Source organism: Acomys minous (assembly GCF_964271855.1).
Source record: "Acomys minous genome assembly, chromosome: 17".
NCBI lineage: Eukaryota > Metazoa > Chordata > Mammalia > Rodentia > Muridae > Acomys > Acomys minous.
In genome coordinates, this window is record NC_140500.1 from 53,885,349 (window position 1) to 53,902,989 (window position 17,641).

At 46.4% G+C, this 17,641-nt stretch overlaps 1 protein-coding gene across 3 annotated transcripts in view; it reads right to left on the minus strand.

Annotated features, from left to right (window-relative positions):
* Positions 1-89: 89 nt before the first annotated feature.
* The window catches only part of ZXDC (ZXD family zinc finger C), a 32,647-nt gene continuing 15,095 nt past the window's right edge, over positions 90-17,641 (minus strand). The window contains exons 7-11 of one of the 3 annotated variants that reach the window (XM_084766368.1): positions 17,410-17,494; positions 4,510-4,679; positions 4,316-4,369; positions 2,400-2,501; positions 90-1,551 (exon numbers count right to left, since the gene is read on the minus strand). In XM_084766368.1, coding sequence (XP_084622494.1) covers positions 1,465-1,551; positions 2,400-2,501; positions 4,316-4,369; positions 4,510-4,679; positions 17,410-17,494 — 498 coding nt within the window. In that variant the 3' untranslated portion in view covers positions 90-1,464. Of the gene's footprint in view, positions 1,552-2,399; positions 2,502-4,315; positions 4,370-4,509; positions 4,680-17,409; positions 17,495-17,641 lie in introns of those variants that run through there. The other 2 variants (XM_084766369.1, XR_014776270.1) reach the window with 2 other exon arrangements.

Sequence of the window (17,641 nt, forward strand, 5' to 3'; positions counted from 1 at the left end):
CAGAGACAAAGAACCAGTGGCCAGCTGGGAAGAAGGGGGAAGAATCCTAGCACCATGCACAGTACCTTAAATGAAACCAGAGCAAAACCTTTGGCACATACAAACACTTTTATTCAGTTGCACTAAGAATTGGGCCCATGTCAGCAGGAAGCTCCAGTGCTCAGAACACGACAACCTATCCCACCACTTGCACGCAGATACTGGAGGCTGTAGGAGAAAGAAGCTTCTCTGTAGGGTGGGCTCTTGAGGCAGCTGACAATGGCACCCATGTTGACAGGCTTCCCATGGAGTAGGGAGGGCCCTGATGACAGGTGGACAAGTTTACCCCCTAAACTTTGGGTTGTGATGCAAGAGACCTGTGGAAAGGAGCCTTCTCAAGTAGGATTTATAACCCCCTTGTAGGGAGCAGCACCCAGGCAGATGGCACCACAGAGCCATCTAGATAGGACTCATGCCCATCTCAGGGCCCTCTTCAAATCCAAGACACCAAACAACTCAGATGGGACAGAACCAAACAGTATCCGAATAAGCACACACTCCAAAAGGCCCAAGAAAAATACAATTCTGAGTGACCCTGTATCCAGTCTTAACTAACAAATAAATATGTGCAAGGCAACCGACTGTCTCCCTGGGAAGACCAAGTCAGTCAGTGAAAACACACAAGGCCACATAATACCTTCAATTTCAACCATAAAACAAGCCTACTGTTCCAGCCCTACCCATACAGAAGCTCACTGTAGAGACCGCTGACAAGTTACCTTTTACCATGAATCTGAAAACCAGAATTTAGAAAGATGACTTTAAAAGTCCGAACTCTTCATTCCCAAGTTATGAGCCACATTGTCAGTATAGGAAGAGGGTGTCCTAGAGTGGCCACTGGTGGGCAGCAGGCCAGCCAATCACCTTTCAGACTAGCTGCCTATCTGCCCTGCTAGAGCTCAGCCTAAATTTGGCTTCACCATGGCATACAGCACAGTATAATCAACACACCCACCACACCATCCCAGTAGGTGAGAAGCAGTCTGTCATATAAGCTCTCAGAAAAGAACCGAATTTCTAGATGTGTCAGGCAAAATGCTAACACACTACTGGCCCTGTCCAGACTTAGTACAGAGATGCACTTGAGCAGGGAGCCATGCTCTACCCACTTCCTGCAGGGCTCTTTCTGTAACAAGTGCTACCCAGCTCAGGCCCAAGGGGACTGGGAAGAGCTGGAACGCACACACATGAACACAGTGCCTACCTCACCAAGGGCAACCTGTGGAGGCAGTTTCATAAGGTACAGCCCAAACTGGCTCTTGCTACAACAGAATGAAAACACTTTCAATTTGTGTACCCCAAAGTCTCAAAGGATCAGGTTGGACTGCTGAGCAGAAGTCAAGTGAGGTCTCCCTGTCCTCCCCACAGTCATCTGAGGTCTTGAAAATCAGCCTGGACCGCGGTCCTTGTTTGCTCCGGCTGCTGTCACTGAAGGTCCCGCAGGTTGATAGTGCTTCCTGGTAGCTGTGCAGTCTCCAGTCCAGCAGAACCTCCAGGTGCTGGAAGCACTTCCTGCAAAACCAAGAGGGAAAGTGAGGACAGGGGTTGGGCAGGAAGAGAAGGGGAGGCAGAGCAGAAGCCCTGCCCACACCTTACATCCCTTCAAAGAACAAGGTGCAGATATGGTGGCACACACTTCTGACCCCAGAATGAGGAAGGCAGAGATAGGCAGATCTCTGAGTTCTAGGCCAGCCCAGCCAGGGCTACATAGTGGGATCCCATTTAAAAAACAAAACAAACCAAAACCAAAAACAACCTAGAGAACTAAAAACCATTACAGTTTCCCAGATGTTTTTTTCTAGGCCCACAGATGGATCCATACATATTCAAGTACCCATGTCCTTTCCTGTAAAGAACTGAGCTCAGTTCATATTTCACCTTCCCTCCCTCACTACCTCTTGTTCTCTCACCCCTCCCTGCCATGCCCCCCCTTTCTTTAGGAAGGCTTTTGAGGGCTTAGCACAGCAGAATAGACATTTCTGAGGTAGACTGGCAATCTGAAAAGTGACGTTCATTCCGACCTAGACCTGCAATGGTGGTTAACTATTCCCAGCTTGACCACTAACTCACATAGCTACTCATCTCTGGGTGCAGCTCGTTTGTAGAGAAATTAGAACTGGAGAGTGCAGTGGTCACAGGCACCCTAGATTTCACCTGGCCCTGCAGTATTGAGCAAGCCTTATTTGAAGGTGTGGGCCTGACAGCCTTTGCAAAAAAGTGCAAGGTGGCTGGCATGACCACCAACCCAGTGGGCCTCCAGGCAGGTTTGTGGCAGCTGCTAACCCAGGCCATCATCCCCTGACATGGGAAACCTGGGATGAGCTCTACTGAGAAGAGCAAGACATGTAAGGCATCCAGACCTGGAGGACGTAGACAGGCAGATCCACGGTGAAGTAGGGGTGGAAGGCAGAGCGCTGGGGGCTGAGGGCCAGTGGCAAGCCTCCTTCACCTGAGGGTTCATCCTGGGGAGGCAACACCAAGAACTATCACACACTGGTAACCAGGAAGCAGGAGCACTGGTCCTCTATCTCTCTCACTTGGAGCCCAGCCCAAGGTTCAGTTCAGTCTGGAATCTGCTACTGCCTGTGTTTATTATTTCGACACTCAAAAGCTGTCCGCAGTTCCAACAGTATCTTTCCTGCTATGGTGTCCTAGATTCCACATGGATGTCACACAATACCTTCTCAAGCTAATGGGGAGGCCTCTCTGTTCCTGGCGTACCCATGGGCCAGACAGAGACCTGAGAGCAGACAGCATCCTTAGATGACGAGGCTGCCAGGTCCCTATAAGCCAATCAGGAAAGATTGGTTTTGCCTTCTCATGTGTGCATTCAGTTACAGCTGCCTACTACCCCCAAACTGAACACCATGTACTATTGCATCCCATGTTTCCACTGCCCCAAGGACCTTCTTAGTGCTACCTTTTCCACTGAGTGACAACAAAACTGAAGCTGGGAGCTAAAGCCACTTGCCCAAGATAACACCAGCTGTCCAGGGACCCGGGAAAGAATACTATCTAGGTGCATGCTTTCCAGGGCTCCTTTTCTGCCTATGGTGGCAGCTTTCCCTATAGTCTCTTCACCCTACACCCTTAGCCCTGCAGAAATCTCTGCAAGCTGACTTACACACTGTGACTGTGTTCCTTTGGGACAGGTCTCCCACTCCTTTTACTGCCTCTAGGAAGTCCTTTATCTCCCACAGTTCCAAGCTATTCTACCACTCAGTCAAACTAGGAGGGAGGACCATGATTTTTCAGCTCATTTCTATACACAAGTCCAAATCCCTGCCTACCAAACTCTCACTTGTGTCTTTTTTGCTTTAGAACCCCTTTATTGCCTGCTTCCCAGGTCACCCTTTGCCACCTGTCCCCCATTTATCTGAGCCCTGCAAGCCTTCACAGCCACCGTCTTCTTCTTCTTCTTCCTCTTCTTCTTCTTCTTTTTTTTTTTCTTTCTTTCTTTCTTTCTTTCTTTCTTTCTTTCTAAAGACAGGGTCTGTGTTAGCCTTGGCTGTCCTGGACTTGCTTTTTAGACCAGGCTGGCCTCTGGCTTTGAGCTCACAGAGATCCGCCTACCTCTGCCTCCTGAGTGCTGGGATTACAGGCGTGCACCACCACACCCGCCTTCTATTGCCCTCCCACTTCTTCCCTTCACAGTCCTCTCCCAGGTGGATCTAGGTTTGTACTGGCCTGCTAAAGTTTCATCTATAGCTTCAAGTGGTCTGCAACATGCAAGTTGAGTGTGACCAGGCCAGAATACAGGCAGATTCCTCAAGTTCCAAACCCCTTCCTTCCCCATTCCACTTCCTGAGGTAAGCCTGGGAGTGTAGGTATGTATGGCGCTGCTGAGTGACTTGGCAGTGAGCACCCATAGATGGACTGTCAGACGCAGGCCCATTGAGCCCCAAAGAGGTGGCTGAGCCTTATTTTTTAGTGATCAGTAAGAAAGGAAGCAGAAAAATCAGAGGCTCCACCACTTTCACATGGAAGCCTGCATTAGCTACTATGCAGGGAGTGGTGCCCTAAAGCATGGCCAGAGCAGTCTAAGGAGAGCTTATAGGAGGGTCTGGGTAGAGGTGAGGTGGGGCAGTGTGGACACCAGCAGCTGTGAGGCTTCTATACAGCCATTTGGGCAGTCTCAAATGCCTCCAACCTGCACAAGAAGGTCCCAGGCAGGCTTTGGCAGGCCAGAGGCATGTGCCATGTGCACCTCCAAGGGAGGTGGGGAAGATAGACCAGGTTGAGGGGACTAGACACAGGGTAACACAGTGTCACAAACCTGATACGTCAGTCCTAACAAAGTCAAGGGCTTGCACAGATGCAGTGAGACAGGCTGGGAAGAAGAGAGAGGCTGGGGTTATTAAGATGGCTGGGACAGGACACATGACTAGGGGCAGTTTACTGAGTGGGCAGTGGCCACCCCTCCACCATCCTGCCCCTGCAGACCTCAACATCCACATGGCTGGTTCCTACCTGCAGAACAGGGATCTGGACACAGTTCAGCCCAGCTGCAGGGGCTGGTGCCGGTAGACCTCCATTGGGTACCATGAGGTTGCCACAAAAACAACTATGCTGGCCTGAGTGGACATGAGGAGGGTTAACCGTGCCACCTTTCATTTTCCTGTGAGCGGCCTCAGAGGCTCCTAGAACAAAGCAGATAAAAACAGCACATCTAAAGCATGCTTCACTGGCTGGGCTCTGGCCCTGACTGAGAACTCATGAGGAAGAATCTTCATGGTTCCCAGTGACTTGAAAATTGTTCCAAAGGAATTTTCATAGGCAAGAACAGGTAAAAGAGACACACTCATGAGATTTTAGTAGAAAGCTTACATCCACTGTAAGTTCTTTTGTCTGACAGAACCAGTCTCAAGGTGCTTCTCTGAGAGCCAAGACCTGCCTCATCTCTGAAGTCCCACAGCTCCTGGTGGGCAGGAGACACAAACACACACGAAGGCGTGTCATAGGAGCTGGCTTTGCCCCCCAGACCAGCATTCTGGTTGCAGCAGGTTTGACTACCTGCCCTTTGCGAGGCCCATGGTAGCTATGGACCTGCTTACCTCACTCCTGAAGGTCATCAGCACCTTGTGATGTGGCATCCCAATGTGTTATGCTCATGTTTGACACCTTGGGGCCACAGGCACAAAGGTGTCCCTCTGCCTCTCCCAGCCCACAGCCTGCTTTCCCCCCAGGTGGGTGGGGACTGAGAAACTTTTTTTCTTATTAACTTACTTTACATTCCAATTGCAGCTTCCCTGCCTTCCTCTCCTCCCAGCACCCCATCCAACAACCCGTCCTCTCCTCAGAAGAGAAAAGGGGAGGCCTCCTAAGGATATCAACCAGCCTTGGCATATTAAGTTGTAGTAAGACTAGGTGTATCTTCTCCTATTGAGGCTAGACATGGCAGCCCAGTTTGGGGAAAGGCATCCAAAGGCAGGCAATGTAGTCAGAGACAGCCTCTGCTCCTGCTTGAGAAGTCTCGCATGAAGACCCAGAAGAACAACTATTGCATACGTACAGAGGGCCTGGGTCTGTCCCATGCGTGCTCTCTGGTTGGTAGGAAGAATTTTTCTTTAAGACTTTGTTTTATGTATATGAGTACTCTCTCTGCATGTACACCTGCATGCCAGAAGAGGTTGTAAGCCAGCATGTGATTGCTGGAAATGGAACTCAGGACCTCTGGAAGAACAGTGTTCTGAACCTCTGAGCTATCTCTCCAGTCTGAAAAAGTGCTAATATTAGCCAGGTTGATGGGCAAGGTGAGAAGGATCTATGTTAGGAGCAGAGACTGAGCTCCACTCACTGCAGGAGGAGGTGGTTCAATTTCAGCTTATCTGCTGGGGTCACTGTCCAGTCCCTGATGGTCTGTACAGTTTTCCTGCCTAACTGCTACATTCTCAGCAGAGCAGGGCTGGGGCTGGGCTATTACAAGACAGTACCCAGAACCAATCACAGCAAGCAGCTTCCTGTCACTTCTTGAACACTATTCCACTTAGCTCCAGAACTATACACATGTGAACTTTTATGCTTTTAAGTTTCTAATTAACCAAGTATGCTTCCTTGACATAAAAATATGAACATAGCTGAAATGTTATTTTTGAAGTTTTTAGTCTAGCAGTTAAAACTGAGTCACTGTTGCAAACCAAATTACAAGATGGCAGATGTATCATCACCTGCAAGTGAGCTCCATTATGTATGATTTCGTGCGCGTGTGTGTGTGCGTGCGCGCGCGCGCGCACACACACACACACACACGGTCTTATTTATTATTATTGGTCTCAAATTGTGATTCTCCTGTTTCAGCTTCTTGAGTACTGGGATTACAGACATTCACCATCATGCCTGACACAAACACATTAAATATTCTGGTAGTTCTATTAAAAAGCCAAGTTGTACTGAAAACACAATTCAAAATGGCTGGGAATGACCTTTTCCTCCCTATATTTTTGCCCTGCCTGTATTTAATGATCACTTATGGAGAGAACAAACATGGTCAGCATACATATACGCTAATTTTTTCTTTCTTTTTTTGGGGGGAGGGCGGTTTGAGACAGGGTTTCTCTGTGTAGCCTTGGCTGTCCTAGACTTGCTTTGTAGACAAGGCTGGCCTTGAACTCACAGCAATCTGCTTGCCTCTGCCTCCCAAGTGCTGGGATAAAGGCCTGTGCCACTCACGCCCGGCAGAATTTGAGATTTTTAAACTGAACAAAATATGCCAATCAATATGACTTGAGAGCTTCCTGCCAAAAATCCAGCAGTCCTTACCCTGCCTGGACTTGTCTCTAGTGACCCTGGGATGGTTCACTTTTGTTACTATAATTAAGTCCCCCCCCCCCCTCGCCCTAATCTTCCTTCTATTTAAGAGAAAAGCCAAAGAGCTGCCTACTGGCCCATCACAGTCCTACTAGTTCTTACAGACCTCTTCAGACTCCTCATGCTTTGTGTTGAGGCCTGTGGGCTTTCCAAGTGTGATGAGCACACCATGGATAAACAGCTACCATGTCCCTTCCATCAACCTCTGTAAACTTCCCACCAGAGTAAAACACTGCCTTGATGTTGATTCGATGTGTTTCCTAGATTTTGAGGGGACTATCTTTGGCAGCTCTCCAATAAAAATGGTGATGGCCATTATTTTTAGGGGGACTTCTTGGGTTCTCGGTTAAGGCCTGTAGAGACACCATGATTTTCTGATTTTTGATGTGGCCAGCTATACTGACAGGCTCCTAAATAACCAGGAGCATCTTGAAGCTACAGGCAAGCCTCACAGGCTCCCCACCTTCACCTGAGGGAGGGCAGACACAGCACATGGCCTATAGGTTCACAGAATCCTAGGGTCTTGGGCTCTAGACCTGGAGTTGATCCTCACTAGCTATCACTGCTCCATGTTTCCAGATCCTCATCCAGAAATGGGGATAACAGGACCTTTGGGAGTTTTAGAGAGGAGTAGGGTTGGTAATAGACACAAGGGCTCAGAACCATGTCAGGTGCACCTTTCAGTCTGTGCTCAACTGTTGGATAAGAATTCCTGCAGAAACATCATACCCATCCTAGGAAGCCAGGTGGTCTCATGCAGAAGGGGGCTATGAGGTGAGATATCAGATGGTGCACCCCAATTACATCTGCCTTTGGAATGAGGAGTTGGCAAGGGGCACTCTGGCTCTATCAGTCATCTCCCTGATAATGTGTAAGATAGTGCTGTTTTCAGGTTAAGGTTGAGAACCAGCCATCAAGGGCTGCTTTCAGTCTCAATAACCAAGAGCATGGAGGGGAGACAAAAGCAAAGTGGTCTTGTGGAGGACAAACTGGGTGGGGGGGGCGCAGACTGGTCTAGCAGGGAAGCAATCTTACAAAGAAGAAAGACACAAACATAAAGAGAAAGGAAGTTGACATGTGGAAATCAACAGACCTACCAGGCTGAAGGAGAGTTTTGAGGCTGGGACTTTGGACTCACCTCCAGCATTGCGGCAGAGAGTTCAAGAGTTTGGTGCTACTCTTTCCCTGCCTGAGGTGATCTATGATGCCACTCGCCAAAGCTGTGTTCAGGGGACTGAAAGAGCCCACCCAAGGTCCTTCACAGGCAGGGTCCTGTAGAGAGTAGACATGAAACAGCCCTTACAGGCCACTTCATGAAGGAGCTTCCCCACCCTTGGACACAGAGAGGATGAGGTACAGCTTCAGCAGAGTCACCCGAGCTAATGGAAAGATCATGTGGTAACAGTAAAGTCTACACTCTGCTATTCCCCCAAAGACACCTCCTTTATAGGCCTGTATGCTCTAGGTGTGTAAGGGGCCCGTAAGATGGGACAAAGTTCTCATGACCAACTAACATTCCCATGCAATCCAAACCCACCTAGTGCTTTGTACTTAAATTTCTAGAGAATTGTATGGATGTTACTAAATTCTCTCCTAGAAAGAGAAGTGACAGTAGTGTGACTCCTTTAAGGAGCCCTGTTTTCATTCATGATGGCAGCGAAAGGAAGAGAGGGAGGAAACCTGTAGGACACAGGCCCACAGAAACTTGCTTGAAGGTGAAAAAATAATGAAGATGAGATCACTGACTCAAAACAGCCAGTAACTCACTAGAACATTTCAGCGACATGCACATGGCACATAGCTCTCTGGCTACAAGCTCAGTTTTGCTGGGACAGTAGGTCACCCCAGGGCTACCAAAGCTATAGAGTGGAAAGTATATGCCCACCCTGGCTGCCTCCTCTTGCCTCTCTGGGAAGGGAATCACAAATCTCCTTGTACTAGTGATACCAGAGAGCCTGGGAAAGCCTCACAAACCACCCGGGAAGAAGGGCTACTCTACTGTTCACTATTTTAATGTAGCAGTTTTGAGTTATGGGCTTGTTTTTTGGTTTTCTGTGACAGAGTTTCTCTGTGTAGCCCTGTCTGTCCTAGAACTCACTTTATAGACAAGGCTGGCCTTGAACTCAGAAATCCACCTGCCTCTGCCTTAATTTTAGTTTTTAAAATTACAAAATTGATGTATACCCAAATACAAAAGTAGAAATGACCACAGTAAAACATTCAATCTTTACACCCAGAAAATTAGACTATCCAGCTTGGGCATGTCTTACCACTTCTGCTTCTGTGTAAGTATATACACAAATGTGTCTACCCGTATATCCATTGTTTCTTACAGACTGACTTACCAAAACATGTAGAGTGTGAGCTTTGTTGACAGACATTTGAGTTATAAACATTCTCTTGTCAACAGTTCTGACAGTACAGTAGCTGGCAAACAGTCCCTTTATATGGATTCCTGGTATTTCCATAAGTTACATGGTAAGGTACAGCTGCAAGTGTCATTACCCAGTTTTGTTTTCCTCTTGGAACCATGACTTAATGATCCTGTAGATACACCAGGCCATCTCTAAGAGGGCCTCCCTGGATGCAGTCCTCTGTAAATATTTGCTCACAATGCTGCTTATCTGCCTCTCCACCTTCAGCATTCTCATCAGATGTGGTTTCTGGTCAAATCTGCTGACATGTGCTTCCTTGGACCATCTGCCATTCTTCAGCACATGTGTAATATGAAGAACAGCCTCCCTGCCTAGCCTGTCTAAGTGACTGTGGGGACCAAACGTGTCCTCCTGTTACAGCAGATAGAGCAGATTGGCAAGTGCTTCCTGTCGTTACAGCTTTTCAAAAGCACTTTAAATCCACAACAGGCAGCACTCAGTTGTTGGAAGTACAAAGGGTCACCTCTGCCCTGGCTGTTTCTGTGTCCTGTGTTCTGGTGTGTGATTCTGCCCTTGATACACCAGCATTCTTTCCCTGCTGGGCTGTTGTGGCAGATATGTGACAAGCATGTAGACAAGCCAGTGTAGTCTCTAGGCATTTCCCTTATTTTCTTGAGAATTCTCACCTGGTGGTTTTCTGTCCTCAAGTCTTCTTGAACTTTCAAGCGTTTGAAACAGTGTCACCATCCTGTGGGCAGAGTGTGAAGCCTGTAACACTTCTTTTCTTCACACTCATTTCTGGGGGCTCCTATTTCAAAACAGGCCCCAAATCCCTCCTACTTTTTGGCCACCACTGACCCCAGCCACTCTCATATCAGCTGGATGGCCAGAAGTCTCTGGCCATTCTGCTTCCTCTCATGCATACCTTCTGTCAGTTTATCTTCAAAAGAGCAGGTGAAATGATTCTTCAAGATATCATGTCCTTTTTCTAAAGACTCTGTTTTCCCTTCTCAGTGAAGGCCAGAGGTTTGACCATGGCTTACAGGGCCTCAACAGCTCGGCCACCTTAGTGTTTTAGCTTTCCCTCTGCCTCACTCCCCTCTAGTAAGGTCAGCCTGATTTTTCTTTGGACAAGCCAACCACACTGCAGCCTCAGGACTTTCCCAGAATGTCTGCCACCTGTTTTCATCCCGGTGGTACCTTCCTGTCAGATCCCTTCGTAGCTCTATCTTCATTAATTTCAACATCTGGCTTACGCAGTCTTTGTTTACTGGGTACTTCCATTCCACCCACAGACTGTCCAGCTTTCCCTGGTGTATGGGAGGAAGAGGCTCTGCCACCAAGGGCAACCCAACTAACTGCCTGTCAGCTAACTGCTGTCTTCTCCATGTAGCACAATGCCTGCCTACTTATGACATTTCCTTCTGCAGGGCTGCTGTAACTCTGCAATCACACTTCCTCAGTGTCCACTGCTGCCCTGTGGAGCACTCTTCTTTTTGAGCTGGACCCTAAATCTAACTTTCACTAATTTTTTAAGCTGAATCTCTTGGGTTTTCCCAACCAGCAGTGACTCCGTCTATAGATTACCATGCCTCCTCCAGAGAATCTGCCTTAGTTCTAGTTTGCGTTTATTTCCAAGGCAAGACCCTCCAGAAAAACATGAACACCCATAGCAAGGGCAGGAACATGAGTGACTCCCAAATGACCTGGGCCCACAACCAGACCTCAGCCCGTGGAGCACAGCACTGAGTGGGTGTTGGCTGCTAGCCTCAGACTCACCAGGGAGCTGAGGACAACTTTGAAGCCCTGATCCCACTTCTTGAGTACTGGGATGACAGGTGTGTGACACAACATTCAGCAGAAATCATTATGAAATTTCTACTTTCATCAGTGATGCCTATTAATTTTTAAAGAAATCCAACTTAAGATCTGTTGAGGGCTGGAGAGATGGCTGTAGCAAGGAGTGCTTGCTATATAGCACCCAGCTCTGAATTTATGTCTCCAGAGCCAACATCAACAAGCTACGCATTCCTGTAACTCTAGAAATGGCAGGAGGGGATGGCACAGAAACAGGATTGCTGGGACTAGCTATAAGACAGAGGGCAGGCTCCATGTTCAGTGAGAGGCCCTGTCTGAACGGAATAAAGAAGTGATTAAATGTGGGACAGCTGATGTTCTCTCCTTTGGCCTCTGCACACAAATAACAGGGCTCTTCACTGGCCTCATTACAATGAACTCATTAACAGATCCAGCACTAGGTAGTTTCCAAGCTGTTTGGTCTGAATAGAGTAAATTCAAGATGCTGACGATGCTGCTTACGATATCATATCTATTATTTTTCAGGAAGCTTCTATGTCTATTCTTTGTGATTGGCAGCACTTATTGCCCATTTTCCAGGTAGGAAAAGTGTACAGCCATTGCATAATAGACCGATGCACATACTCTTTTCACATTATAGTGTTCACATTTGCCTTTCAGAATGATGTGCTGTTGCAAGTACATGTATTACTGCAGTGTGTGTACGTGTGTACTTCTGTTTCCACTGACGGTGCAATTTCCTATTGCTGTTTTTTCTTGGTTCAATCAAGTGCCTCAGGAGAAATGGAAACAAATTGCCTAGAGGGCTGAGAGCATTTAAGAATATGTTTTGTTCCAAAAGAAACAGGTGGTTACACAGGCCTGGTTGTTATGTACTTGTTTTCCACCGTGTGCTTCCCTTTCTTAAGAGGCAGCAGCTTGTGCACACATCTGCACCTATGTTTCAGCCACATCCTTAGTTCATACACTTAAGTCATCATCAGCTTATGCTCTAAGTGCCCTATGGCTATTGTCTCATTTCATCTTCACAAGAGACACAAGCAAATGTTCAAGAGCTCAGGCTAGGATTTCTGTGGCTATCATTTTCTGCTGTAATTAGGCTTTTTTTCTTTCTCTTCTTCTTCTGCTACCCTGCTCAGTGGCTTTATTTTGGTTTCCAAGTGAATTTTACTTTGAAATTATACAAATGGTTAAAAAATTAAGTTCTGCTAAGACTTTCTCCCTATGAAGATGCTAGTTTTAATTTTTCTCACTTCTTGTCTTATTTATACAAATATTGGGAATAGAATCTAGTAAATTAACTTTATTAATCCCATGACTAAACATTCTTCACAGTTTCACTGTTTCTGCTCAGTCTGCAAACAAACTGAGTAATTTTCAATACTGTTAGGCCTTTCCTTATTCTCTCCCTTAGGCTTCTATCAGGTCTCACTTTGTGTCACTTGGGATTCTAAGATTTCAGGATAACTGTTCTTTAGCTCTGCTGTGGGCCACACATGGACAACAACCAAAAGGGAAGAGCTTTGCTGTCCCCACTCTTCTCCTTGCACTTTGTCCTCTCATTCAACATTACTCCTGCTTTGGGGTTTGGTTTCTGAGCCACTGCTCGTCTTCCCATATATTTCCCTAAGGGTGTGCTCTGCTTAGATGTATTCAGTCTTTGTCTCCTGGCAATGCACTTAAAGGCTGTTTATGTTTTTACAGTGACACAGATGCCCTGGGTTTTGGTCACATGTACCTTGCTGCTTACTGTTCCTTCTAATGAGTACCATGCCTGCTTTCTCTGCCCTTAGAGCCACGGCTCCCTGGTGAAGAACCTGCTTGGTATGTGCCAGGACCTAAGTTTAATTTCTAATAATGCCCTTTCCTCTCCAGAGATATTCTCACATTGAGAAAAAATTATTACTATTATTATTATTATTTTGGTTTTTCAAGACAGGGTTTCTCTGTGTAGCACTGGCTTTCCTGGAACTCACTCTGTAGACCAGGCTGGCCTCAAACTCAGGGATCCGCCTGCCTCTGCCTCACAGAGTGCTAGGATTACAAGTATGTGCTACCATGCCCGGCTGAGAAAAAGTTCTTATACTGTCAATTCTGTTGGAAGCAGCTTAGTGCCTGAGCAGTGTTTTTGTATATCTACTCTCAACAGCAGCACAGTGGGAGCAGCTGAGGATTTCAGACCACACATTTTCAGAGAATATACACAGTGTGGGCCTAACATTTACAGCAATGATTTAAATGTTTGCTGAAGACTGGACTCTGTAAAGGTGTAGTTACATTGCGACTTCTGTGCTCAGACTTAAATAATCTCCAATCACAATGCCAAAATGAAGATAACTCAGAAACCTAAATTTCCCCTCAGACTTGGTGCCAAAATAGCAGCACAACCCAAATTGGTGTGAAGCCACTTAGTCTGAGCTGATCCCACATAGAGGAATGTTTCCCTGATAAGCATGAAACCAGTAACAAGGGGTGTAAAATACTGTGTGTACATTCCTTCCAAAAACTCTTAACATTTTGCATAAAGAACACCGCTCAGATTGATATTTACAAACATGTCTTAGCACTGGCCACTAGTGAATTAGAGTTCACCAGCAGACAGCACAGCCTTGGACCCACATCCGAATTGTAAATATGTCTCCAATAAAGGAACCATGGCTCGCCCGAGAAGTGGTTGACTGCAGCCTAAGGTAAGTATAGTACAAGTTAAGCCTGGTCAGGCCTGAAAATAAAGAAAATGCTCATAAGACAGTGCAGGATAAGTGTGTGTTTTAAGGGTACAAGACTCCACTTGCAGGAACTCCCAGTATAGACTCAGAGCAACAAAATCAATGCTAGTCATACTATGACCCGACACTGAGACTAAGCTCAGGCACAGTTCTCTGAGTCTACGCTGAGAGTGAAGGAGCATACCTGGTGAGAGGGAGAGCTGAGAAGGGAGAAAAACTCTCATTTATAAACACCTACAGGAGATATAAATCACCTGTAGAACGCCAGGGTCATACTATCAGTCAAAACTCACCATGTAGGGTTAAATCTGTGGAAAACATAACGAGAAACAGGATATCTACAGTGTGTGGTAAACAATTAGCCTCACCGAGCTCCTGGAAGATGACCTGGTAGCCCTAGAATGTCCTGCTTGTCAGCATGTTATTGCTTTGTGGACAGGATAGCTCTGTAATTAAAAGCACCAGGTGTACAGGGCAGTGGTGGTGCACGCTTTTAATACCAGTACTCAGGAGGCAGAGACAGGTAGATCTCTGTGAGTTCAAGGTCAGCCTGGTCTACACAGAGAGAGTTCCAGGACAGCCAGGGATACAAAGAAAAACCCTGTACAGAAAAAACAACCCACTCACCCCGCAAAAGCACTAGTTGCTCTTGCAGAGAACCAAAGTTTGATTCCCAGTACCCACATGGTAACGCATAACCACCTGTAACTTCACTTCCACCTTTTTGCCTTTGAAGGTACCAGGCACAGGCATGGCACATGAACATACATACAAGAACCCATACACATAAATAAAATTAAAAACAAAAAACTAAGAATGGTCTTGTTTCCCCGGGATCCTTAAGCCACTTCAGAGAGCCAATGCTAACACTGTACAGTGCAATTCTAGTCACATGCTCCCAGCCCTACCTCTGGAGGGAATGGGTCTCACATAGTTGAGTCCCAACAAGCACTGCAGATAGCATGCTTTGCGTGAGCTTTCCTTGTCACCAAGGCTGAGAAAAGTCCACACTACCCTCATCACATGGGACCCCTCATGGATCCTGCTCTTGGTCTGACCCTATCCTTTCAGTGCACAACAATGACTGAGCACAAGAGCTTTCAGTGGGCTATGAGCCCAAAGAATGACTGACGCTAAGGGTATACTTGGCACAGAATTGCAAAATATCTATATCAAGCCAAATGTTTACAATTACAAGGAAAAAACAGGATGTTTACAGAAGGCAGAAACCTGGCTAACAATCCATGTCAATACACTTGTGACCAGCAAAATGCACAAGGAGGGCACATTACTTCCAGCTCTAACAGACCTGAACCTCAGCCTAATCAAAAGGAAGCTTCAAGCACAGGGAGAGAGTCTGCAAAGCACGGAACCATATTCTCCTGCCATGTCTGGAAGACTTGACAAGAGCCCAGGTGGGAGCCTGGTTCAGCCCCTGCAGAGAAGGGTCTAGGTGAACACCTGCTAGGAGCGAACAGACTCGCTAGGGCTATGAAGAAGCAGCTGCAAGGAGTGGCGAGGCAATACGTGACTAAGGGTGCGATCGATATCCATGGTGCACAGCCACCCAAGGCAGAGCGGGTCTGTAAGTCGGAAGTTATAGTATATGGTTGGCTCCAAAGGCTACTTAAAGGTGGGGACTCTACATGGAATCCCTCCGGGCTGGTCATAGGATTTCAAGAGTGCTTTTCAAGAAAACAGGCAGGTGGAAAAAGGTAGTCCTTCACCATGACAAGGACATTTTCTTTCTTCTTATCCACAAAATCCATTTAACTTGTAGAAGTTATGATTCTATTTCCTTTCAAAGTCTATAAAACATTTAAAATGAGTACATGAAATTTGATTGCCACAGAAAGCCAGAAACTTGATGCAGACTTAAGCACCCCAACTTTCTGCTATCAGGGTGAAAGACTGTGACACCACTCTTCAGACAAGTTTCCTAGCTAATAAGAAAAAGGTAGAACCATTTATTATCACCTTCTCTGCAGACCCTGGGGATCTAATGGCGCTATGTGCTAGTCACAAACAACAGCACCACATCACAGTTTTACCAACTCTCCCTTCTCCAGAAGAATCAATCAGATCAAGTCTCAAGATGTAATAGCTAATGTAGGGAAACACACAATGAAGGAAGTGCTCAACTACATCAGTGAGGCAAGCTGCAATAGCCACCAGAGCACATGGGACAGAAAACCCAAACAATGCTCTACCAAACAGCGGAGGTAGGCTGGGGGTGGGGGGATTGGGGGGGGCAAGGGGTGGAGGTCTCTAAAGCAGAAGGGAGGCTGCCAGAGTAGTCTCTGACGACTTTGTAGATTCTGATGCCAACAGGTGTCAGCAGCATGTATGGCATTTTAGACAACTGAAAACTTCAACATTTACCAAACACTAACATCAAGAAAAAAATGTTAGTTTTAAAAGAAGTGAAATATGTGTCTGACTTTTAAAGTACCTTTAATTTTAAAAATGTCATACTGCCCAAGAAGAGACTTGATACCCTATGAGCATATACAGGGGGAGAAGGTCCCCCACAGTCACAGTCATAGGGGAGGAGAGTAAAGGGAAAATGGGAGGGAGGGAGGAATGGGAGGATACAAGGAATGGGATAACAATTGAGATGTAATGTGAATAAATTAATAAAATATATTTTTAAAAAATGTCATACTGCTAATACTGCCCAATGTGGTGAGTGCAATAAACTCAGTACCTGAGATCTGAAGTATTCCGTTTCCTCCAGCACCACAATTACTACTGGGCTCAATAAAGGCATCTGGCTTCTTCATGAATTTGACTTACAGGTAGTAAATTTTTTTCTACAGACCTCCACTTCCCCTTTCTTTCATTTTCCTTCCAAGTTTTACACTTGGATGTTTCAGCCACAAAACTGGCCTTTCTAAGTTACAAGTGACACTGACAGGCAAACAGGGAAACATCTGCTTAAAGAAAAACATTATTTTAAACATGGAGCTATGACAGTAAGAACAGAAAGACAAAATTACACCAAAGAAGGTTTAAGTAAACGTAAAGATAAATGATGCCTTTGAACACTGAAGAGCTCTGCTGATATTAAACAGGATTTGCCAGTCTCCTCTCAGCACTGCATCTTTAATCCCATGTACCGAAGGGGCAGCATGCAAGACCACAGACTTAATTGGCCCATGTGATGCTGTTCTATTTTGTTTTGTCATTCAAGTGAGCTGGTGCTCTTAAAGGTTAAGGCTGATTCAACCAGAGACTGCTGTACATAGGCTACCTTCACACAGCTGTCCTAGAGACAATGGCCATGGGTTTCCACCACAAGATCAAGCCTAACCCAGCATCCAGCCAGCCACCCTTCGGCTTTCCTGACACCTGGCCCTCTGGGCTCATTTACTTAGTAGCCCTCCAGAACTGACACTGTTTGAACCCTTGATTTTCTCAGCACCTCCTCAGACCTGGCAAGCATGTTCAGACATGCTGGTGATTTTGTTGCTACCTGGTTTCCAAGTTCACATAAAGCTAAGGAATTGATAAAAGGGCATTTTGAACATAGAAGACAAAGAACACAGAAACAACTGTTCTGTGTGCTTCCTCTGCCTGTGACTGTGACACAAGAGACCTTAGCCCCTTGCCCACCAGCACTGCAGCACACTCGGCCTCACCTTCATCGCTCCCAGTTCCTTTCTGCTTTTTTTTCTTGACTAGTTGAATGGCCCGGTAATCAGTTCTTGCTGAGCCCCCACTTTCCTGGGACCAAAGAAAAGTGTGTCAGTTGCTTAATCTAAACAGCAGAGGAAAGGTAGCAAGGGGACTAGAAAACCATCCTAAGGCTGCCTCAGGCATGTACCAGAGCTCCAGGAATCAGTCTCCAGCAAAGGCACTCAAGAAACCACA